The 23,743-nt window shown below is 50.3% G+C and overlaps 1 protein-coding gene across 1 annotated transcript in view; it reads right to left on the bottom strand.

The window, feature by feature from the left end:
- Positions 1–23,450, bottom strand: part of LOC147097577 (uncharacterized) — a 146,643-nt gene extending 123,193 nt beyond the window's left edge. Inside the window, exons 1-6 of the mRNA XM_085971415.1 lie at positions 23,252–23,450; positions 22,396–22,515; positions 14,780–14,851; positions 10,864–10,938; positions 10,087–10,158; positions 6,294–6,368 (exon numbers count right to left, since the gene is read on the bottom strand). Coding sequence (XP_085827541.1) covers positions 6,294–6,368; positions 10,087–10,158; positions 10,864–10,938; positions 14,780–14,851; positions 22,396–22,515; positions 23,252–23,336 — 499 coding nt within the window. The 5' untranslated portion in view covers positions 23,337–23,450. The remainder of the gene's footprint in view (positions 1–6,293; positions 6,369–10,086; positions 10,159–10,863; positions 10,939–14,779; positions 14,852–22,395; positions 22,516–23,251) is intronic.
- Between the last annotated feature and the right edge of the window lie 293 nt (positions 23,451–23,743).

The following is a 23,743-nucleotide window of genomic DNA, read 5'->3' as shown; positions in this document are numbered from 1 at the left end:
GGAGTCAGTGATGGGGAAGGGATGGAGTTAGTGATGGGGAAGGGAAGGATTTAGTGATGGGGAAGGGAAGGAGTTACTGATGGGGAAGGGATGGAATTAGTGATGGGGAAGGGATGGAGATAGTGATGGGGACGGGATGGAGTTACTGATGGGGAAGGGAAGGAGTTAGTGATGGGGAAGGGATGGAGTTAGTGATGGGGAAGGGATGGAGATAGTGATTGGGAAGGGATGGAGTTAATAATGGGGAATTGATGGAGTTAATGATGGGGAAGGGATGGTGTTACTGATGGGGAAGGGATGGAGTTACTGATGAGGGAAGGATGGAGTTAGTGATGGGGAAGGGATGGAGTGAGTGATGGGACAGGGATGGATTAAGTGATGGGAAGGGATGGAGTTGGTGATGGGTATGGGAAGGGGTTAGTGAGGGGGAAGTGATGGAGTTAGTGATGGTAACTTCGATGGAGTTAGTGATGTGGTAGGGATGGATTTAGTGATGGGGAAGGGATGGAGTTATAGATGGGGAAAGGGTGGAGTTAGTGATGGGGAAGGGATGGAGATTGTGATGGGGAAGGGATGCAGTTAGTGATGGGAATGGGATGGAGTTAGTGATGGGGAAGGGATGGAGTTAGTGATGGGGAAGGAATGGAGTTAGTGATGGGGAAGGGATGGATTTAGTGATGGGGAAGGGATGGAGTTAGTGATGGGGAAGGGATGAGTTAGTGATGGGGAAGGGATGGATTTAGTGATGGGGAAGGGATGGAGTTTGTGATGGGGAAGGGATGAGTTAGTGATGGGGAAGGAATGGAGTTAGTGATGGGGAAGGGATGGATTTAGTGATGGGGAAGGGATGAAGTTCGTGATGGGGAAGGGATGAGTTAGTGATGGGGAAGGGATGGAGTTAGTGATGGGGAAGGGATGGAGTTAGTGGTGGGGAAGGGATGGAGTTAGTGATGGGGAAGGGATGGAGTTCGTGATGGGGAAGGAATGGAGTTAGTGATGGGAAGAAATGGAGTTTGTGATGGGGAAGGGATGGAGTTAGTGTTGCGGAAGGGATGGAGTTAGTGATGGGGAAGGGATGGAGATAGTGATGGGGAAGGGATGGAGTTAGTGATGGGGAAGGGATGGAGTTAGTGATGGGGAAGGGATGGAGTTAGTGATGGGGAAGGGATGGAGTTAGTGATGGGGAAGGGATGGATTTACTGATGGGTAAGGGATGGAGATAGTGATGGGGAAGTGATGGAGTTAGTGATGGGAAGGAATGGCGTTAATGATGGGGAAGGGATGGAGTTAGTGATGGGACATGGATGGACTAAGTGATGGGGAAGGGATGGAGTTAGTGATGGGGAAGTGATGGATTTAGTGATGGGGAAGGGATGGAATTAGTGATTGGACCGTAATGGAGTTAATGATGGGGAAGTGATGGAGTTAGTGATCGGGAAGTGATGTAGTTAGTGAAGGGGCAGGGATGCAATCAGTAATGGGGAAGGGATGGAGTTAATGATGGGGAAATGATTGTGTTCGGGATGGGGAAGGGATGGAGTTCGTGATGGGGAAGGGATGGAGTTAGTGATGGGGAATGGATGGAATTAGTGATGGGGAAGTGATGGTGAAGGGATAGAGTTACTGATGGGGAAATGATGGAGATAGTGATGGGGAAAGGATGGAGTTAGTGATGGGCAAACGATGGAGTTAGTGATGGGGAAGTGATGGAGTTAGTGATACGGGAGGGATGGAGTTAGTGATGGGGAAGGGATGAATTTAGTGATGGGGAAGGGATGGAGTCAGTGATGGGGGAGGGATGGAGTTAGTCATGGGGAAGGAATGGAGTCAGTGATGGGGAAGGGATGGAGTTAGTGATGGGGAAGGGATGGAGTCAGTGATGGGGAAGGGATGGAGTTAGTGATGGGGAAGGAATGGATTTAGTAATGGGGAAGGGATGGAGTCAGTGATGTGGAAGGGATGGAGTTTGTGATGGGGAAGGGATGCAGTTAGTGATGGGAAGAAATGGAGTTTGTGATGGGGAAGGGATGGAGTTAGTGATGGGGAAGGGTTGGTTTTTGTGATGGGGAAGGGATGGAGTTAGTGATGGGGAAGGGATGGAGTCAGTGATGGGGAAGGGATGGAGTTAGTGATGGGGAAGGAATGGATGTAGTGATGGGCAAGTGATGGAGATTGTGATGGGGAAGGGATGCAGTTAGTGATGGGGATGGGATGGAGTTAGTGATGGGGAAGGGATGGAGTTAGTGATGGGGAAGGAATGGAGATAGTGATGGGAAGAAATGGAGTTTGTGATGGGGAAGGGATGGAGTTAGTGATGGGGAAGGGATGGATTTAGTGATGGGGAAGGGATGGAGTTAGTGATGCGGAAGGGATGGAGTTAGTGATGGGGAAGGGATGGAGTTAGTAATGGGGAAGGGATGGTGTTAGTGATGGGGAAGGGATGGAGTTAGTGATGGGGAAGGGATGGAGTTAGTGATGGGGAAGGGATGGAGTTAGTGATGGGGAAGGGATGGAGCTAGTGATGGGGAAGAGATGGAGTTTGTGATGGGGAAGGGATGGAGTTAGTGATGGGGAAGGGATAGAGTTAGTGATGGGGAAGGGATGGAGTTAGTGATGGGACATGGATGGACTAAGTGATGGGGAAGGGATGGAGTTAGTGATGGGGAAGTGATGGATTTAGTGATGGGGAAGGGATGGAGTTAGTGATGGGGAAGGGATGGAGTTAGTGATGGGGAAGGGATGGAGTTAGTGATGGGGAAGGGATGGAGCTAGTGATGGGGAAGGGATGGAGTTTGTGATGGGGAAGGAATGGAGTTAGTGATGGGGAAGGGATGAAGTTAGTGATGGGGAAGTGATGGAGTTAGTGATGGGACATGGATGGACTAAGTGATGGGGAAGGGATGGAGTTAGTGATGGGGAAGTGATGGATTTAGTGATGGGGAAGTGATGGAGTTAGTGATGGGGAAGGGATGGAGTCAGTGATGGGGAAGGGATGGAGTTAGTGATGGGGAAGGAATGGATTTAGTGATGGGGAAGGGATGGTGTCAGTGATGGGGAAGGGATGGAGTTAGTGATGGGGAAGTGATGGAGATTGTGATGGGGAAGGGATGCAGTTAGTGATGGGGATGGGATGGAGTTAGTGATGGGGAAGGGATGGAGTTAGTGATGGGGAAGGAATGGAGTTAGTGATGGGAAGAAATGGAGTTTGTGATGGGGAAGGGATGGAGTTAGTGATGGGGAAGGGATGGATTTAGTGATGGGGAATGGATGGAGTTAGTGATGGGGAAGGGATGGAGTTAGTGATGGGGAAGGAATGGAGTTAGTGATGGGGAAGGGATGGAGTTAGTGATGGGGAAGGGATGGAGTTAGTGATGGGGAAGGAATGGAGATAGTGATGGGAAGAAATGGAGTTTGTGATGGGGAAGGGATGGAGTTAGTGATGGGGAAGGGATGGAGTTAGTGATGGGGAAGGGATGGAGTTAGTGATGGGGAAGGGATGGAGTTCGTGATGGGGAAGGGATGGAATTAGTGATGGGGAAGGGATGGAGTTAGTGATGGGGAAGGGATGGAGTTAGTGATGGGACATGGATGGACTTAATGATGGGGAAGGGATGGAGTTAGTGATGGGGAAGTGATGGATTTAGTGATGGGGAAGGGATGGAATTAGTGATTGGACTGTAATGGAGTTAATGATGGGGAATGATGAAGTTAGTGATCGGGAAGTGATGTAGTTAGTGATGGGGCAGGGATGCAGTCAGTTATGGGGAAGGGATGGAGTTAATGATGGGGAAATGATTGTGTTCGGGATGGGGAAGGGATGGATTTAATGATGTGGAAGCAATGGAGTTAGTGATGGGGAAGTGATGAATTTAGTGATGGGGAAGGGATGGATTTAGTGATGGGGAAGGGATGGAGTTAGTGATGGGGAAGGAATGGATTTAGTGATGGGGAACGGGTGGAGTTAGTGAAGGGAATGGGATGGTTTTAGAAATGGGGAATGGATGGTGTTAGTGATGGGGAAGTGATGAAGTTAGCGATATGGATCGGATGGAGTTAGTGATGGGGAAGGGAACATAGGAATGGAGGAGGCCTTTTAACCCCTCGAGCCTTTTCCGCCACTCAATGTGATTGTGGCTGATCTCTGACCTAACTCCATGTACCTGCCTTTACCCCAATCCCTTAATACCTTTGGTTAGATTTAAAATTAACAGTTGACCCAGCATAAACTGCCATTTGTGGAAGATTGTTCCAAACATCTATTGTTAGTTACTTTTATATCATATTGTTTAGATTTCCTACATAAATCTGTAAAAGTCTTGGGCCTAGAAACTCAGTGGTTAGCGCCAGCCGCTAGCGCCTTAAGAGGCCGAGAAGCGGGGCGCGAGGCGGCTGGCGCCCGGGCGCGGCGCGATCTGCACCTCTCGCGAACTTCAGTCAAGAATTAGCGGCGGTGCAAAACTGTTGTGCCCACTTAGCTGCGCGCGCTGATCCTGACGTCATTTCATGGTGCAACGCCCTTTGTGCGCCCCGAACCGGAACTTCAGTGCCATAGCATTAATTCGATACATCTAATGGGGACTGTAATGGGTGCAAAAGTTGGCTTACTGCATTGCATTCAGAGGGCTCAGAGACGCCGTGAGAGAGTGCCTGTCATGGCCAGACGGAGAAGGTCCAACAGGCGTCGGCACAGGAGGCCTTACCCACCCAGGTCAGCTTGCTCATCCATCCTGCAGGCTTTTCCCTCATCCACACAGGGAGCAAGAACCTCATAGTTGTTGGACAAGGGCAAAGGCTGAGGCTCCTCCAGCACTGTACCTGGAGTTCCCTTACCTGCCTGAGTTGCAATCACACCCTCCTGTCCCTGACCACTAACCAGACCTGTACCACTATCTAACCTAAGGGGTGTGACTGCCTCTTGGATCAAAGTGCCCAGGTAACTCTCCCCATCCCTGATGCCCCGCAATGTCTGTACCTCAGACTCCAGCTCAAAAACTCTGAGCTGAAGTTCCTCAAGATGCAGGCACTTACTGCAAACGTGGTTGTCCGGGATCACAAAGCTCTCCACTAACTCCCACATGCTGCAGTTGCGGCACACCACCTGCACTGCAATCCCAATATGACCTTGTTTTATTTAATTAAATTTGTATTTAGGTAACTTAGTTTACAGTGTAGTTTCTTGACTACTTACTTGATCTAGATTAGGTTAAGGGTACTGAAATTAAATATCTGCCTGTAACACAAAGCACTACAAGTAGCGTAGGCAACAAGCAGCAACTCCTTCCCCCTCTTCTCCAAATTTCCACTCTTTCCAAACTCCCAAATAAAGCACTCTGTTCAATCCACTCCGTTTAATCCCACTCTGTGCACCAATATAAATGTCTGTAGTAACCAGAGCCAGTGATCAGTATCTGTGCAGTATTATCAATCCACCCGATCCCAGTGTCACCATTCTGATAGTTTCCAGTATGAATAATTGGAGATCAAAGGTCTCACTGATGGTTATTAAACTTACTCTCCTTCAGCTGTGAAATGTCAGTCCTAAGTTCAGCGACTGAGCTTCTTGTCTCCTCAGACGTTCCTGTAACTGAAAGAGGAACAACACTTGAGATCGTGTGGCACTGTTTGTAGAACAAGATCAATTTTGCTTTCGAACACGAGAGATTTTCACAGGAGAAAACAGACAAAACTGTTTCCACTGGTTGGCGAGTTGGTAACTGGAGGGCATTAACTGAAGATTTGAAGGTGATCAGCAACACAATGAAGGGAGAGGTTAGGAATTGTTTTATGCAAATGGTTTTTAAGACCTGGAATGGCCAACCAGAAATAGTGGCGGAAAAAAAGAAAGAAAGACTATTATTTATACAGCGTCTTTCACGACCACCAGACGTCTCAAAGTGCTTTACAGCCAATGAAGTACTTTTGAAGTGTAGTCACTGTTGTAATCCCGGAGAGCCAGCACACATGATGGGCTGAATGACCTCCTTCCGTGCTGTAAGATTCTATTGATTTTAATTGTACAGTACATGGACACTCATTTATTATCTATTTAATTTTCTTCTCTGGGAATTCCCCCAATGTGTTCACAGCATAAAAATCTGTAGTGCTTTTATAATGGGCCGATGGGAAGTGTGAACCAATCAAATCCACTTATACTTGATTGGTTCAAAATTTGAACCAAGCAAAACACTCCAGTGTGAAATGCACTGGAGATCAATCCTCGAAGAATGAGCAGACCATCTGAAAAACTAGAGAGCCCTTTGAACTGGAGATCCGGACTGGCATTTAACACTTACTGTTACTCTTTATCTGGGAAAGTTCCATCTTGAAATCGGCCAATGACGCTTTCATTTCACTGAACACCTGTGGAACTGAATTAGAAAGACAGCTTTAGCTCCCAACCCAGAAACACACTGTGGCACAGGTTAGAATAGTTTGTACACAAATGGCAGCCAAGAGACTGTTCTGATACCAGATTGGAGTTTAATGATATCGTAAATAGGCTAATGGTCCTGTCACCATCATTATTCTTGCTTGTTGTTGACTTTGATGTTCCTCACACGAGGTGAGGATGTGTATTCCTTTGAGAGTTCTGAACACACAACACAATTGTAGGGAGGACAAGGAGAAAGCTCAGGTTTTAGGGCTGAAGTAGGTTACAGAGATAGGGAAAGGCTGGGCCATGAATGGATTGGGGGACCTGGAGCCAATGTAGTTCAGTAAGGACAGGGGTGATGAGTGAGTGAGACTTGGGATGTGGGACACGATATGGGCAGTAGAGATTTGGATGAGCTGAAGGTTATGGAGAGTGCAACATTGGAGGCCGGGCAGGAGAACAGCCGAGGCTGGAGGGGACAGAGGCATGGATGAGGGTTTCAGCAGCACATGGTGGGTGATGTTACGGAAGTGGAAGTAGGCAGTCTTCGCGATGGAATGGATATGGGGTTGGAAGCTAAAGTCGGGGTCCAATAGAATGCTGAGGTTTGGAACATTTTGGATCAGCCTGAGACAATGGCCCCAATAATAACTCCGCGGTGTGTTTGGAGCGGGATGTGCAATGTCGGGTGGGAAATCAGGAAGGAATTTTAGCACCTCTGTCTGTGGCATTTTAGTGTAGCTACTTTATTATCATTTGCCTCCAAGTTTGACATCGAATGCGGGGCACCGGGCGTGGTGCGGACCTGCCTGACATAATCTCAACTCGAGTATTTAAAGGTCCATTTCAAAGATGGAATTTGGAGGAGTTGGGAGTTTTTGCCCAGAGACAGCCATTGTACAAATGGACTCAGGACGCTCAAAGGCTGCGTCCCACTTTAATAATGCATCGCTCGATGTACTGCTGAATGCTGTCAGGAGCCGGAGAGAGATCCTCTTCGCCAGCAATGGGAAGAAGAAACCTGCTGCTGGCACAAAGGAGGCCTGGCTGGAGGTGGCCCAGGAAGTGAGCAGCAGGAGCATTGTGCCACGTTCCTGGATTCAGTGCAGGAAGCGCTATAATGACCTAACCAGGTCAGGAAGGGTGAGTACAATTCCTCATGGTACATCAATCACGGCAATCAAATGAGACCATGCAGCCCTTGATCACAACGTCTCTGGATACCTTAAATAGGATGACAGATCAATGGATGTGTAATAGGTGATTGGTTGTCTATAGAACTGCTTTGTTTTAGTGGGATTGAGGAGAGGAGCGAGGAGAGTGGCTGTTGGGTGTGATTGCTACATCGGTCCAGTGCTGGCATCTAACTGAACCTTACAGCCATAAGGGAATCCCTGGCACCCGGACAGCAATGTGAGTGGCTGGTGCTGCATTGGGGTTGCCATATTCCTCTTGCTCCTGCTCCTCTTCCTCCTCGGATCCACCTGTAGATGGTGTGCGCTCAGCACCTTGTTCCTCCTGTGGAGCCTATCCTGCGCAATGATGTGCAGAGCGCAGCACACCACAATCATTCTGGACACCCTGGCTGGTGCGTAATGAAGGGCGCCTCCAGGTCTGTTGAGGCACCTGAAGCGCATCTTGAGCATGCCGATTGTGACACATCTGGTTGTCATATGGCTTTTGTTGTACTGCTCTTGGGCTTCATTGGTGGGTTTTCACGGGTGTCATCGGCCAAGTTTGAAGTGGGTAACCTTTGTCTCCTAGCAGCCATGCCTTAAGTCTGCTTGCAGCTCCAAAGACATCAGAGAGCTTGGACTACCGCAGGATGAAAGCACCGTGGCAGCTCCCCGGGAATCTTGCGGTTGCACAGCAGCTGCACATTGATGGATTGGAAGCCCTTGCGGTTGACGAATACTCCTGGTTGATCTGGGGTGCACGGATTGCCACGTGTGTGCAGTCGATGATGCGCTGCACCTGTGGGAAGCCAGCCAGAGATACAAACCCGAGTGTCCGCTCATTCTGACTAGCCTCACCTCAGGTGATGTTGACACAATTGCCAGCCTTGGCAAACAGGCCATCACTCACCTCTCTTATATATTGTTGGGCCGCCGACTGGGAGATCCTGGATATGTCTCCGGTCGTGTCCTGGAAGGATCCGGAGGCAAAAAGGTTGAGGGTTGTGGTCACTTTTACAGCCACTGGTGGCCAACCAGGTCCAGAAGGGAGCAGGTCTTCTTCTAGGAGGCTGCAGATGTCTGCCACCACCTGACACAACAACCTGAGCCTCCTGAAACACTGCTGTTCGGACATGTCAAGGAAACTCAGCCTCGGCCTGTACGTCCTGTGTCGAGGGTAGCGCCCCCTGTGAGCTGCCCCCTCTCTGTGCAGCACCTCCTCTGCTGCCCCCTCTCTGTGCAGCACCCCCTCTGCTGCCCCCTCTCTGTGCAGCGCCCCCTCTGCTGCCCCCTCTCTGTGCAGCGCCCCCTCTGCTGCCCCCTCTCTGTGCAGCGCCCCCTCTGCTGCCCCCTCTCTGTGCAGCGCCCCCTCTGCTGCCCCCTCTCTGTGCAGCGCCCCCTCTGCTGCCCCCTCTCTGTGCAGCGCCCACTCTGCTGCCCCCTCTCTGTGCAGCACCTCCTTTACTGCCCCCTCTCTGTGCAGTGCCCCCTCTGCTGCCCCCTCTCTGTGCAGCGCCCCCTCTGCTGCCGCCTCTCTGTGCAGCGCCCCCTCTGCTGCCCCCTCTCTGTGCAGCGCCCCCTCTACTGCCCCTCTCTGTGCAGCGCCCCCTCTACTGCCCCCTCTCTGTGCAGCGCCCCATCTGCTGCCCCCTCTCTGTGCAGCATCCCCAGTGCCAGTCATGGCCAGATGGAGAAGGGCCAACAGGCGTCGGCACAGGAGGCCTTACCCACCCAGGTCAGCTTGCTCATTCATCCTGCAGGCTTTTCCCTCATCCACACAGGGAGCAAGAACCTCATAGTTGTTGGACAACGGCAAAGGCCGAGGCTCCTCCAGCACTGTACCTGGAGTTCCCTTACCTGCCTGAGTTGCAATCACACCCTCCTGTCCCTGACCACTAACCAGACCTGTACCACTATCTAACCTAAGGGGTGTGACTGCCTCTTGGATCAAAGTACCCAGGTAACTCTCCGCATCCCTGATGCCCCGCAATGTCTGTACCTCAGACTCCAGCTCAAAAACTCTGAGCTGAAGTTCCTCAAGATGCAGGCACTTCCTGCAAATGTGGTTGTCCGGGATCACAAAGCTCTCCACAAACTCCCACATGCTGCAGTTGCGGCACACCACCTACACTGTCATCCCAATATGACCTTGTTTTATTTAATAAATTTGTATTTAGGTAACTTAGTTTACAGTGTAGTTTCTTGACTACTTTCTTGATCTAGATTAAGTTAAGGGTACTGAAATTAAATATCTGCCTGTAACACAAAGCACTACAAGTAGCGTAGGCAACAAGCAGCAACTCCTTCCCCCTCTTCTCCAAATTTCCACTCCTTCCAAACTCCCAAATAAAGCACTCTGTTCATTCCATTCCATTTAATCCCACTCTGTGCATCAATATAAATGTCTGTAGTAACCAGAGCCGGTGATCAGTATCTGTGCAGTATTTACAATCCACCTGATCCCAGTGTCACCATTCTGATAGTTTCCAGTATGAATAATTGGAGATCAAAGGTCTCCCTGATGGTTATTAAACTTACTCTCCTTCAGCTGTGAAATGTCAGTCCTAAGTTCAGCGACTGAGCTTCTTGTCTCCTCAGACGTTCCTGTAACTGAAAGAGGAACAACACTTGAGATCGTGTGGCACTGTTTGTAGAACAAGATCAATTTTGCTTTCGAACACGAGAGATTTTCACAGGACAAAACAGACAAAACTGCTTCCATTGTTTGGTGGGTTGCTAACCGGAGGGCATCAACTGAAGATTTGAAGATGATCAGCAACACAATGAAGGGAGAGGTTAGGAATTGTTTTATACAAACGGTTTTTAAGACCTGGAATGGCCAACCAGAAATAATGTCGGAAAAAAAGAAAGACTTTTATTTATACAGTGCCTTTCACGACCACCGGATGTCTCAAAGTGCTTTACAGCCAATGAAGTACTTTTGAAGTGTAGTCACTGTTGTAATCCCAGAGAGCCAGCACACGTGATGGGCTGAATGACCTCCTACCGTGCTGTAAGATTCTATTGATTTTAACTGTACAGTACATGGACACTCATTTATTATCTATTTAATTTTCTTCTCTGGGAATTCCCCCAATGTGTTCACAACATAAAAATCTGTAGTGCTTTTATAATGGGCCCATGGGAAATGTGAACCAATCAAATCCACTTATACTTGATTGGTTCAAAATTCGAACCAAGCCAAACACTCCAGTGTGAAATGCACTGGAGATCAATCCTCGAAGAATGAGCAGACCATCTGAAAAACTAGAGAGCCCTTTGAACTGGAGATCCTGACTGGCATTTAACACTTACTGTTACTCTTTATCTGGGAAAGTTCCATCTTGAAATTGGCCAATGACGCTTTCATTTCACTGAACATCTGTGGAACTGAAATGGAAAGACAGCTTTAGCTCTCAACCCAGAAACACACCGTGGCACAGGTTAGAATAGTTTGTACACAAATGGCAGCTAAGAGGCTGTTCTGATACCAGTTTGGAGTTTAATGATACCGTGAATAGACTAATGGTCGCGTCACCATCATTATTCTTGCTTGCTGTTGACTTTGATGTTTCCTCACACGAGGTGAGGATGTGTATTCCTTTGAGAGTTCTGAACACACAACACAATTGTAGGGAGGACAAGGAGAAAGCTCAGGTTTTAGGGCTGAAGTAGGTTACAGAGATAGGGAAAGGCTGGGCCATGAATGGATTGGGGGACCTGGAGCCAATGTAGTTCAGTAAGGACAGGGGTGATGAGTGAGTGAGACTTGGGATGTGGGACACGATATGGGCAGTAGAGATTTGGATGAGCTGAAGGTTATGGAGAGTGCAACATTGGAGGCCGGGCAGGAGAACAGCCGAGTCTGGAGGGGACAGAGGCATGGATGAGGGTTTCAGCAGCACATGGTGGGTGATGTTACGGAAGTGGAAGTAGGCAGTCTTCGCGATGGAAAGGATATGGGGTTGGAAGCTAAAGTCGGGGTCCAATAGAATGCTGAGGTTTGGAACATTTTGGATCAGCCTGAGACAATGGCCCCAATAATAACTCCGCGGTGTGTTTGGAGCGGGATGTGCAATGTCGGGTGGGAAATCAGGAAGGAATTTCAGCATCTCTGTCTGTGGAATTTTAACATGGCTACCTCATTATCATTTTACTTCCGGGTTTGACATCGAATGCGCGGCACCGGGCGTGGTGCGGACCTGCCTGACATAATCTCAACTCGAGTATTTAAAGGTCCATTTCAAAGATGGAATTTGGAGGAGTTGGGAGTTTTTGCCCAGAGACAGCCATTGTACAAATGGACTCAGGACGCTCAAAGGCTGCATCCCACTTTAATAATGCATCGCTCGATGTACTGCTGAATGCTGTCAGGAGCCGGAGAGAGATCCTCTTCGCCAGCAATGGGAAGAAGAAACCTGCTGCTGGCACAAAGGAGGCATGGCTGGAGGTGGCCCAGGAAGTGAGCAGCAGGAGCATTGTGCCACGTTCCTGGATTCAGTGCAGGAAGCGCTATAATGACCTAACCAGGTCAGGAAGGGTGAGTACAATTCCTCATGGAACATCAATCACAGCAATCAAATGAGACCATGCAGCCCTTGATCACAACGTCTCTGGATACCTTAAATAGGATGACAGATCAATGGATGTGTAATAGGTGATTGGTTGTCTATAGAACTGCTTTGTTTTAGTGGGATTGAGGAGAGGAGCGAGGAGAGTGGCTGTTGGGTGTGATTGCTACATCGGTCCAGTGCTGGCATCTAACTGAACCTTACAGCCATAAGGGAATCCCTGGCACCCGGACAGCAATGTGAGTGGCTGGTGCTGCATTGGGGTTGCCATATTCCTCTTGCTCCTGCTCCTCTTCCTCCTCGGATCCACCTGTAGATGGTGTGCACTCAGCGCCTTGTTCCTCCTGTGGAGCCTATCCTGCGCAATGATGTGCAGAGCGCAGCACACCACGATCATTCTGGACACCCTGGCTGGTGCATAATGAAGGGCGCCTCCAGATGTGTCCAGGCACCTGAAGCGCATCTAGAGCATGCCGATTGCTTGCTAAGTGACACATCTGGTTGTCATATGGCTTTTGTTGTACTGCTCTTGGGCTTCATTGGTGGGTTTTCACGGGTGTCATCGGCCAAGTTTGAAGTGGGTAACCTTTGTCTCCTAGCAGCCATGCCTTAAGTCTGCTTGCAGCTCCAAAGACATCAGAGAGCTTGGACTACCGCAGGATGAAAGCACCATGGCAGCTCCCCGGGAACCTTGCGGTTGCACAGCAGCTGCACATTGATGGATTGGAAGCCCTTGTGGTTGACGAATACTCCCGGTTGATCTGGGGTGCACGGATTGCAACGTGCGTGCAGTCGATGATGCCCTGCACCTGTGGGAAGCCAGCCAGAGATACAAACCCGAGTGTCCGCTCATTCTGACTAGCCTCACCTCAGGTGATGTCGACACAATTGCCAGCCTTGGCAAACAGGCCATCACTCACCTCTCTTATATATTGTTGGGCTGCCGACTGGGAGATCCTGGATATGTCTCCGGTCGTGTCCTGGAAGGATCCGGAGGCAAAAAGGTTGAGGGTTGTGGTCACTTTTACAGCCACTGGTGGCCAACCAGGTCCAGAAGGGAGCAGGTCTTCTTCTAGGAGGCTGCAGATGTCTGCCACCACCTGACATGACAACCTGAGCCTCCTGAAACACTGCTGTTCGGACATGTCAAGGAAACTCAGCCTCGGCCTGTACGTCCTGTGTCGAGGGTAGCGCCCCCTGTGAGCTGCCCCCTCTCTGTGCAGCACCTCCTCTGCTGCCCCCTCTCTGTGCAGCGCCCCCTCTGCTGCCCCCTCTCTGTGCAGCGCCCCCTCTGCTGCCCCCTCTCTGTGCAGCGCCCCCTCTGCTGCCCCCTCTCTGTGCAGCGCCCCCTCTGCTGCCCCCTCTCTGTGCAGCACCTCCTCTGCTGCCCCCTCTCTGTGTAGCGCCCCCTCTCTGTGCAGCGCCCCCTCTGCTGCCCCCTCTCTGTGCAGCGCCCCCTCTGCTGCCCCCTCTCTGTGCAGCGCCCCCTCTGCTGCCCCGTCTGTGCAGCGCCCCCTCTGCTGCCCCCTCTCTGTGCAGCGCCCCCTCTGCTGCCCCCTCTCTGTGCAGTGCCCCCTCTCTGTGCAGCGCCCCCTCTGCTGCCCCCTCTCTGTGCAGCACCTCCTTTACTGCCCCCTCTCTGTGCAGTGCCCCCTCTGCTGCTCCCTCTCTGTGCAGCGCCCCCTCTCTGTGCAGCGCCCCCTCCACTGCCCCCTCTCTGCGCAGCGCCCCCTCTACTGCCCCCTCTCTGTGCAGCGCCCCATCTGCTGGCCCCTCTCTGTGCAGCGTCCCCAGTGCCAGTCATGGCCAGATGGAGAAGGGCCAACAGGCGTCGGCACAGGATGCCTTACCCACCCAGGTCAGCTTGCTCATCCATCCTGCAGGCTTTTCCCTCATCCACACACGGAGCAAGAACCTCATAGTTGTTGGACAACGGCAAAGGCCGAGGCTCCTCCAGCACTGTACCTGGAGTCCCCTTACCTGCCTGAGTTGCAATCACACCCTCCTGTCCCTGACCACTAACCAGACCTGTACCACTATCTAACCTAAGGGGTGTGACTGCCTCTTGGATCAAAGTACCCAGGTAACTCTCCCCATCCCTGATGCCCCGCAATGTCTGTACCTCAGACTCCAGCTCAAAAACTCTGAGCTGATGTTCCTCAAGATGCAGGCACTTACTGCAAGCGTGGTTGTCCGGGATCACAAAGCTCTCCACAATCTCCCACATGCTGCAGTTGCGGCACACCGCCTACACTGCCATCCCAATATGACCTTGTTTTATTTAATAAATTTGTATTTAGGTAACTTAGTTTATAGTGTAGTTTCTTGACTGCTTACTTGATCTAGATTAAGTTAAGGGTACTGAAATTAAATATCTGCCTGTAACACAAAGCACTACAAGTAGCGTAGGCAAGAAGCAGCAACTCCTTCCCCCTCTTCTCCAAATTTCCACTCTTTCCAAACTCCCAAATAAAGCACTCTGTTCATTCCATTCCGTTTAATCCCACTCTGTGCATCAATATAAATGTCTGTAGTAACCAGAGCCAGTGATCAGTATCTGTGCAGTATTTACAATCCACCTGATCCCAGTGTCACCATTCTGATAGTTTCCAGTATGAATAATTGGAGATCAAAGTCTCCCTGATGGTTATTAAACTTACTCTCCTTCAGCTGTGAAATGTCAGTCCTAAGTTCAGCGACTGAGCTTCTTGTCTCCTCAGACGTTCCTGTAACTGAAAGAGGAACAACACTTGAGATCGTGTGGCACTGTTTGTAGAACAAGATCAATTTTGCTTTCGAACACGAGAGATTTTCACAGGAGAAAACAGACAAAACTGCTTCCACTGTTTGGTGAGTTGGTAACCGGAGGGCATCAACTGAAGATTTGAAGATGATCAGCAACACAATGAAGGGAGAGGTTAGGAATTGTTTTATACAAACGGTTTTTAAGACATGGAATGGCAAACCAGAAATAATGTCGGAAAAAAAGAAAGACTTTTATTTATACAGTGCCTTTCACGACCACCGGACGTCTCAAAGTGCTTTACAGCCAATGAAGTACTTTTGAAGTGTAGTCACTGTTGTAATCCCAGAGAGCCAGCACACGTGATGGGCTGAATGACCTCCTTCCGTGCTGTAAGATTCTATTGATTTTAACTGTACAGTACATGTACACTCATTTATTATCTATTTAATTTTCTTCTCTGGGAATTCCCCCAATGTGTTCACAACATAAAAATCTGTAGTGCTTTTATAATGGGCCCATGGGAAATGTGAACCAATCAAATCCACTTATACTTGATTGGTTCAAAATTCGAACCAAACCAAACACTCCAGTGTGAAATGCACTGGAGATCAATCCGCGAAGAATGAGCAGACCATCTGAAAAACTAGAGAGCCCTTTGAACTGGAGATCCTGACTGGCATTTAACACTTACTGTTACTCTTTATCTGGGAAAGTTCCATCTTGAAATTGGCCAATGACGCTTTCATTTCACTGAACATCTGTGGAACTGAAATGGAAAGACAGCTTTAGCTCTCAACCCAGAAACACACCGTGGCACAGGTTAGAATAGCTTGTACACAAATGGCAGCTAAGAGGCTGTTCTGATACCAGTTTGGAGTTTAATGATACCGTGAATAGACTAATGGTCGCATCACCATCATTATTCTTGCTTGCTGTTGACTTTGATGTTTCCTCACACGAGGTGAGGATGTGTATTCCTTTGAGAGTTCTGAACACACAACACAATTGTAGGGAGGACAAGGAGAAAGCTCAGGTTTTAGGGCTGAAGTAGGTTACAGAGATAGGGAAAGGCTGGGCCATGAATGGATTGGGGGACCTGGAGCCAATGTAGTTCAGTAAGGACAGTGGTGATGAGTGAGTGAGACTTGGGATGTGGGACACGATATGGGCAGTAGAGATTTGGATGAGCTGAAGGTTATGGAGAGTGCAACATTGGAGGCCGGGCAGGAGAACAGCCGAGTCTGGAGGGGACAGAGGCATGGATGAGGGTTTCAGCAGCACATGGTGGGTGATGTTACGGAAGTGGAAGTAGGCAGTCTTCGCGATGGAAAAGATATGGGGTTGGAAGCTGAAGTCGGGGTCTAATAGAATGCTGAGGTTTGGAACATTTTGGATCAGCCTGAGACAATGGCCCCAATAATAACTCCGCGGTGTGTTTGGAGCGGGATGTGCAACGTCGGGTGGGAAATCAGGAAGGAATTTCAGCATCTCTGTCTGTGGAATTTTAACATGGCTACCTCATTATCATTTTGCTTCCGGGTTTGACATCGAATGCGCGGCACCGGGCGTGGTGCGGACCTGCCTGACATAATCTCAACTCGAGTATTTAAAGGTCCATTTCAAAGATGGAATTTGGAGGAGTTGGGAGTTTTTGCCCAGAGACAGCCATTGTACAAAGGGACTCAGGACGCTCAAAGGCTGCGTCCCACTTTAATAATGCATCGCTCGATGTACTGCTGAATGCTGTCAGGAGCCAGAGAGAAATCCTCTTCGCCAGCAATGGGAAGAAGAAACCTGCTGCTGGCACAAAGGAGGCCTGGCTGGAGGTGGCCCAGGAAGTGAGCAGCAGGAGCATTGTGCCACGTTCCTGGATTCAGTGCAGGAAGCGCTATAATGACCTAACCAGGTCAGGAAGGGTGAGTACAATTCCTCATGGCACATCAATCACGGCAATCAAATGAGACCATGCAGCCCTTGATCACAACATCTCTGGATACCTTAAATAGGATGACAGATCAATGGATGTGTAATAGGTGATTGGTTGTTTATAGAACTGCTTTGTTTTAGTGGGATTGAGGAGAGGAGCGAGGAGAGTGGCTGTTGGGTGTGATTGCTACATCGGTCCAGTGCTGGCATCTAACTGAACCTTACAGCCATAAGGGATTCCCTGGCACCCGGACAGCAATGTGAGTGGCTGGTGCTGCATTGGGGTTGCCATATTCCTCTTGCTCCTGCTCCTCTTCCTCCTCGGATCCACCTGTAGATTGTGTGCGCTCAGCGCCTTGTTCCTCCTGTGGAGCCTATCCTGCGCAATGATGTGCAGAGCGCAGCACACCACGATCATTCTGGACACCCTGGCTGGTGCGTAATGAAGGGCGCCTCCAGGTCTGTTCAGGCACCTGAAGCACATCTTGAGCATGCCGATTGTGACACATCTGGTTGTCATATGGCTTTTGTTGTACTGCTCTTGGGCTTCATTGGTGGGTTTTCACGGGTGTCATCGGCCAAGTTTGAAGTGGGTAACCTTTGTCTCCTAGCAGCCATGCCTTAAGTCTGCTTGCAGCTCCAAAGACATCAGAGAGCTTGGACTACCGCAGGATGAAAGCACCGTGGCAGCTCCCCGGGAACCTTCCGGTTGCACAGCAGCTGCACATTGATGGATTGGAAGCCCTTGTGGTTGACGAATACTCCTGGTTGATCTGGGGTGCACAGATTGCCACGTGTGTGCAGTCGATGATGCCCTGCACCTGTGGGAAGCCAGCCAGAGATACAAACCCGAGTGTCCGCTCATTCTGACTAGCCTCACCTCAGGTGATGTTGACACAATTGCCAGCCTTGGCAAACAGGCCATCACTCACCTCTCTTATATATTGTTGGGCTGCCGACTGGGAGATCCTGGATATGTCTCCGGTCGTGTCCTGGAAGGATCCGGAGGCAAAAAGGTTGAGGGTTGTGGTCACTTTTACAGCCACTGGTGGCCAACCAGGTCCAGAAGGGAGCAGGTCTTCTTCTAGGAGGCTGCAGATGTCTGCCACCACCTGACACAACAACCTGAGCCTCCTGAAACACTGCTGTTCGGACATGTCAAGGAAACTCAGCCTCGGCCTGTACGTCCTGTGTCGTGGGTAGTGCCCCCTGTGAGCTGCCCCCTCTCTGTGCAGCGCCCCTGTGAGCTGCCCTCTCTCTGTGCAGCACCCCCTCTGCTGCCCCCTCTCTGTGCTGCGCCCCCTCTGCTGCCCCCTCTCTGTGCAGCGCCCCCTGTGCTGCCCCCTCTCTGTGCAGCACCCTCTCTGCTGCCCTCTCTGTGCAGCACCCCCTCTGCTGCCCCCTCTCTGTGCAGCGCCCCCTCTGCCGCCCTCTCTGTGCAGCACCCCCTCTGCTGCCCTCTCTCTGTGCAGCACCCCCTCTGCTGCCCTCTCTCTGTGCAGCACCCCCTCTGCTGCCCCCTCTCTGTGCAGCGCCCCTTCTGCTGCCCCCTCTCTGTGCAGCGCCCCCTCTGCTGCCCTCTCTCTGTGCAGCGCCCCTCTGCTGCCCCCTTTCTGTGCAGCGCCCCCTCTGCTGCCCCCTCTCTGTGCAGCGCCCCCTCTGCTGCCCTCTCTCTGTGCAGCGCCCGCTCTGCTGCCCCCTATGTGTGCAGCGCCCCCTCTGCTGCCCCCTCTCTGTGCAGTGCCCCCTTTGCTGCCCCCTCTCTGTGCAGCGCCCCCTTTACTGCCCCCTCTCTGTGCAGCGCCCCCTCTGCTGCACCCTCTCTGTGCAGTGCCCCCTTAACTGCCCCCTCTCTGTGCAGCGCCCCCTCTGCTGCCCCCTCTCTGTGCAGCTCCCCCTCTGCTGCCCCGCACCCCCTTTGCTGCCCCCTCTCTGTGCAGCATCCCCTCTGCTGCCCCCTCTCTGTGCTGCCCCCTCTCTGTGCAGCGTCCCCTCTGCTGCCCCCTCTCTGTGCAGCGCCCCCTTTACTGCCCCCTCTCTGTGCAGCGCCCCATCTGCTGCACCCTCTCTGTGCAGCGCCCCCTTTGCTGCCCCCTCTCTGTGCAGCGCCCCATCTGCTGCCCCCTCTCTGTGCAGCGCCCCCTCTGCTGCCCCCTCTCTGTGCAGCGCCCCCTCTGCTGCCCCCTCTCTGTGCAGCGCCCCCTCTGCTGCCCCCTCTCTGTGTAGCGCCCCCTCTGCTGCCCCCTCTCTGTGCAGCACCCCCTTTGCTGCCCCCTCTCTGTGCAGCACCCCCCTTACTGCCCCCTCTCTGTGCAGCGCCCCATCTGCTGCCCCGTCTCTGTGCAGCGCCCCCTCTGCTGCTCCCTCTCTGTGCAGCGCCCCCTCTGCTGCCCCCTCTCTGTGCAGTGCCCCCTCTGCTGCCCCCTCTCTGTGCAGCGCCCCATCTGCTGCCCCTCTCTGTGCAGCGCCCCCTCTGCTGCCCCCTCTCTGTGCAGCGCCCCCTCTGCTGCCCCCTCTCTGTGCAGCGCCCCCTCTGCTGCCCCCTCTCTGTGCAGCGCACCCTCTGCTGCCCCCTATCTGTGCAGCGCCCCCTCTGCTGCTCACCCCTTTGCTTCTCCCTCTCTTTTGCTCCCCTCTCTGCTGTCCAGCTGCAGGTCTCTCAAGAGCAGTTTTGATAGATGGTCAGTACATGCAGAGAGGGAATAATTTATGTCAATTAGCATGGCGGCAGGAAGGGAAGTTGGGTGGTCCGCAGTTTGGTGGGAAGGGTGTCAAGAGAGCAGGGGATGGGTCTCATAGACAAGCTGAGATGAGAGAGTGCAGCAGGGGAGATAGGAGAGAAACTAGACAAAGACACAGGATTAGCACTCAGTAAGGGAAGAGCCTGGGGGCAGGTTTGGCCCGGTGTGCTAGGGGAGGTGCGGAAGCAGCAGAGGCAGCTGAACAGATGGTCTCAATCTTAATGACAAAGAAATCCATGAGCTCTTCGTACTGGTTGTTGCATGTGAGGATGGAGCGGGCATGGGAGAGGGGTTTCAGGAGATGGTTGATAGTGGAGAAAAGAAGCCGGGTTGTCTATGCCATTCAGGGTGATCCTGGATTATTGGGCGGCTTTGGCAGCGGAGAGTGAGGTCCGATAGCACTTGATGCAGGCCCGCCAGATCTGGTGATGGATGGCTAAACTAGTTGTGGGCCAGATATGCTCAATTTGTGTCCCTTGCACTTGAAGGAGCTAAGATGGTTCCTCTAAAGTTCCCCACTGCCCTAGCCCTGAACTAGTATCTTTTTCCCATTTCTCTCAGATCTCCCCTCTTGACCTCTCCATGTGCATCTTGTCCATGCGACCCACTTGCTGCTTCCCCAACCTTATTCCCACCAAACTGCTGACCACCCAACTTCCTTTATTAGCTCCCATGTTAGCTGATATTGTTAACGGTTCTCTCTCCTCAGGTACTGTCCCCCTCTCCCTCAAATCTGGCGTTATCACCCCTCTCCTCAAAAAAACCTTGACCCCTTTGTCCTTGCAAACTACCGTCCCATCGCCAACCTCCTTTTCCTCTCCAAAGTCCTTGAACCTATTGTCGCCTCCTAAATCCGTGACCATCTTTCCCAGCACTCCACGTTTGAATCCCTCCAATCAGGTTTCCGCCCCTGCCACAGTACCGAAATAGCTCTCATCAAAGTGACAAATGAAATCCTATGACTGTGACAAAGGTAAACTATCCCTCCTCATCCTTCTTGACTTGTCTGCAGCCTTTGACACAGTTGACCACTCCATCCTTCTCCAAAGCCTCTCCACCGTCATCCAGCTGGGTGGGACTGCACTTGCCTGGTTCCATTCTTATCTATCTAATCGTAGCCAGAGAATCACCTGCAATGGCTTCTCTTCCCACTCCCGCATCGTTACCTCTGGAGTCCCCCAAGCATCTATCCTTGCCTCCTCCTATTTCTCATCTACATGCTGCCCCTTAGTGACATCATCTAAAAACACAGCGTCAATTTCCACATGTACGCTGACGACACCCACCTCTACCTCACCACCACTTCTCTCGACCTTTCCAGCTCATCCATGCCTTTGTTACCTCTAGACTTGATTATTCCAATACACTCCTGGCTGGCCTCCCACATTCTACCCTATGTAAACTTGAGGTCATCCAAAACTCGGCTGCCCATGTCCTAACTCGCACCAAGTCCCGTTCACCCATCAGCCCTGCGCTCGCTGACCTACATTGGCTCCCGGTTAAGCAATGCCTTGATTTCAAAATTTTCATCCTGGTTTTCAATCCCTCCAGGGCCTCGCTCCTCGCTATCCCTGTAATCTCCTCAAGCCCCACAACCCCCCGAGATATCTGCGCTCCTCTAACGCCCTCTTGAGCATCCCTGATTATAACCGCTCAACCATCGGTGGCCGTGCCTTCTGTTGCCTGGGCCCTAAGCTCTGAAATTCCCTCTCTAAACCTTTCTGCCTCTCTACCTCTCTTTCCTCCTTTAAGACGCTCCTTAAAACCTAGCTCTTAGACCAAGCTTTTGGTCACCTGCCCTAATTTCTCCTTATGTGGTTGGTGTCACATTTTTTGTCTTATAATACTTCTGTGAAGCACCTTGGGACATTTTACTACATTAAAGGCACTATATAAATACAAGTTGTGGTTTTTGTTGTTATTAGATCAGTGAGCCTGTATTTTCTATAAGGTGTTATTATGTGTCCTGCCCACGCTGTCCAGTTTTAATAATACTGATCCCCAGTCCCACTACTGAATTAATATTGGGCCAAATCTTGCTGGAGTGGGGCATCTTGCGATGTTAGCCTTTAGTTAGACTTTTTCCTGCCCCCTTCAGCTCAAAGGTTTTTTGCGCTGTAATTTGCTGGACGTTCGAGCTGAGAGCGGTGCGGCGAAGGGCCATCATGGGCCTTAGTGAATGACAGGACCAACAGTCTAACTCCTTAATCAATGAAATGTAGGGACTGAGAAATGAACTAGGAATGACTGAGAAGAGGGTGAATTCAATGCCAACAAAAGATTGAATTAAGAGAGAGAGAAGAAAGAGGCAGGAAGGAAAAGTGGGAAAAAATGTTTTTAAATTTTACATTTTTAAAATCTCCAACAGCAATTCAGTACCTGAAGGAATGAGATTCCACACATTTAATTGTTCACTTTCTGGGCCAGGGAGGTTGACTGGCACTCATTAACAAATATTGCATTGTTTAAAGGGTACCTATGCTGTTAATTACTAGACTTAATTTTCTGAGCAGAGTTTAATGGACAATTAATGTGCAAATGCAGCAACTTCAGGAAACTCACGGGGAGGTTAAGGGCGAGATACCGTTTTCGCGAGGCTAATGGCGGAGCGGCACAAATCGTCCAGCAACTTGTGGTGATTCGCAATTCACAGGGTATCTCTTCCTTGCCACAAGATGTCGGACAATTTGTACGTTAATAATGGCGTGCTTTTTTCACACAGTTATAGTTTCAGCAAGTTCTGGCCCGATACCTACATTATTAATGCATGCTAATTGATGCACAGCTCTGAATTAGCTTTGTTAACTATCATTGCAGAATTCACAACAGTAAATTCCATAGTTTCAAATATCACAAAACTTACACAGTATAACTGCAGTGCCAAGAACCACTACAGACAGCAGGATGGAGAGACCCAGGAGAATGTAGATGACCAGAGGTGACCGTTTTCCTCCGACAGGCTCTGCTGATCGGACACCAGTTTCTGCAAAGTGTAAGAGAAAGTCATCACTGAAAGGATTAGAGGGAACCGTCTTGTGAAAAAGGCTCCAAACCTTTTCTCATTTGGACCTGGAGAGGAGGCAGAGGAGCCGAGTGTTGTTGTCAACACTGGAATGTTTGAAACTTTGCACTATTGGGCCTCTCGAACACACATTTCTTCAATTTAAGAACATTCATCAACAGCAGGTTAGAGATCTAAACTGGGCCGGAAACTGAAGTGATGCAAGTTATGGACAGTTACAAACAACAGGCACAAAATATCATTTACTCAGGTAATCTGCAGGGTACAAGGAATAAATACCATTCGTTCATCTCACCCCTCTGTCCTCACCATTTCTTCAACATTTCACCATCCTTCATCCAGCATCTTTACATCATCACCTTCTTCACAGATTTCAGTGTGAGCCAACAACACCATCAGTTAAAGGGATGGTCACGGGGGGTTTCTGACCCCACTGCTTTATTTCGCTGTGTGCTAACAACACCATCAGTTAAAGGGATGGTCACGGGGGGTTTCTGGCCCCACTGCTTTATTTCACTGTTCAGATCTAAATCCATCAGTTTTTCTGAAGAAGTGGAATTTCCTAACAACACGCTCCCCAACCAATGAGAAATGACCTTTTCACTGTTGTTAATTGATCTGAAGGTGTTAATGAATTCGAACTAATTAACTCAAACTGAATAAACTCTACAATAATGATCAGATCACTGATGTGTACCTGGCTTCAACTCCTGTTTTCCTCTGCCTCCTATTAGTTGATCAGAATAAAAATCACTGAGATTTTGACAATTGTCTAGCTCCATGTCACCAGCTGGATGAACTTCTTGTCTTTGAAGAACGTGTGAGAGGCTGTTAGAGAAATGGGACTTTTTGCCTCACTCAGTTCCTCTTGCTGCGCTTGCAGTGTTTCTCTGATAAACCACAACTATAAATATTTTCTGTACGATAGCAAAATACTGCAGATGTTGGAAATCTGAAATTACAACAGAAAATGCTGGAAAAACTCAGCAGGTCAGGCAACATCCGTGGAGAGAAATTTGAGTTGATGTTTCGGGTTGGACCTGACCTGCTGAGTTTTTCCAGCATTTTCTGTTGTTATTTCAGATTTCCAACATCTGCAGTATTTTGCTATCGTACTAGTGTTTGGTTCACTGCCACACCTCTTCTAGGAATGCCTAACTTGAAGAAGTTCTGCTCTTCTCTTCGACGG

Source organism: Somniosus microcephalus, chromosome 31 (assembly GCF_052327205.1).
Source record: "Somniosus microcephalus isolate GS21.2 chromosome 31, FLI_Smic_1.0, whole genome shotgun sequence".
Taxonomy (NCBI): domain Eukaryota; kingdom Metazoa; phylum Chordata; class Chondrichthyes; order Squaliformes; family Somniosidae; genus Somniosus; species Somniosus microcephalus.
Note: the sequence above shows the minus strand (reverse complement) of the source record. Positions and strands in the feature narration are given on the sequence as shown.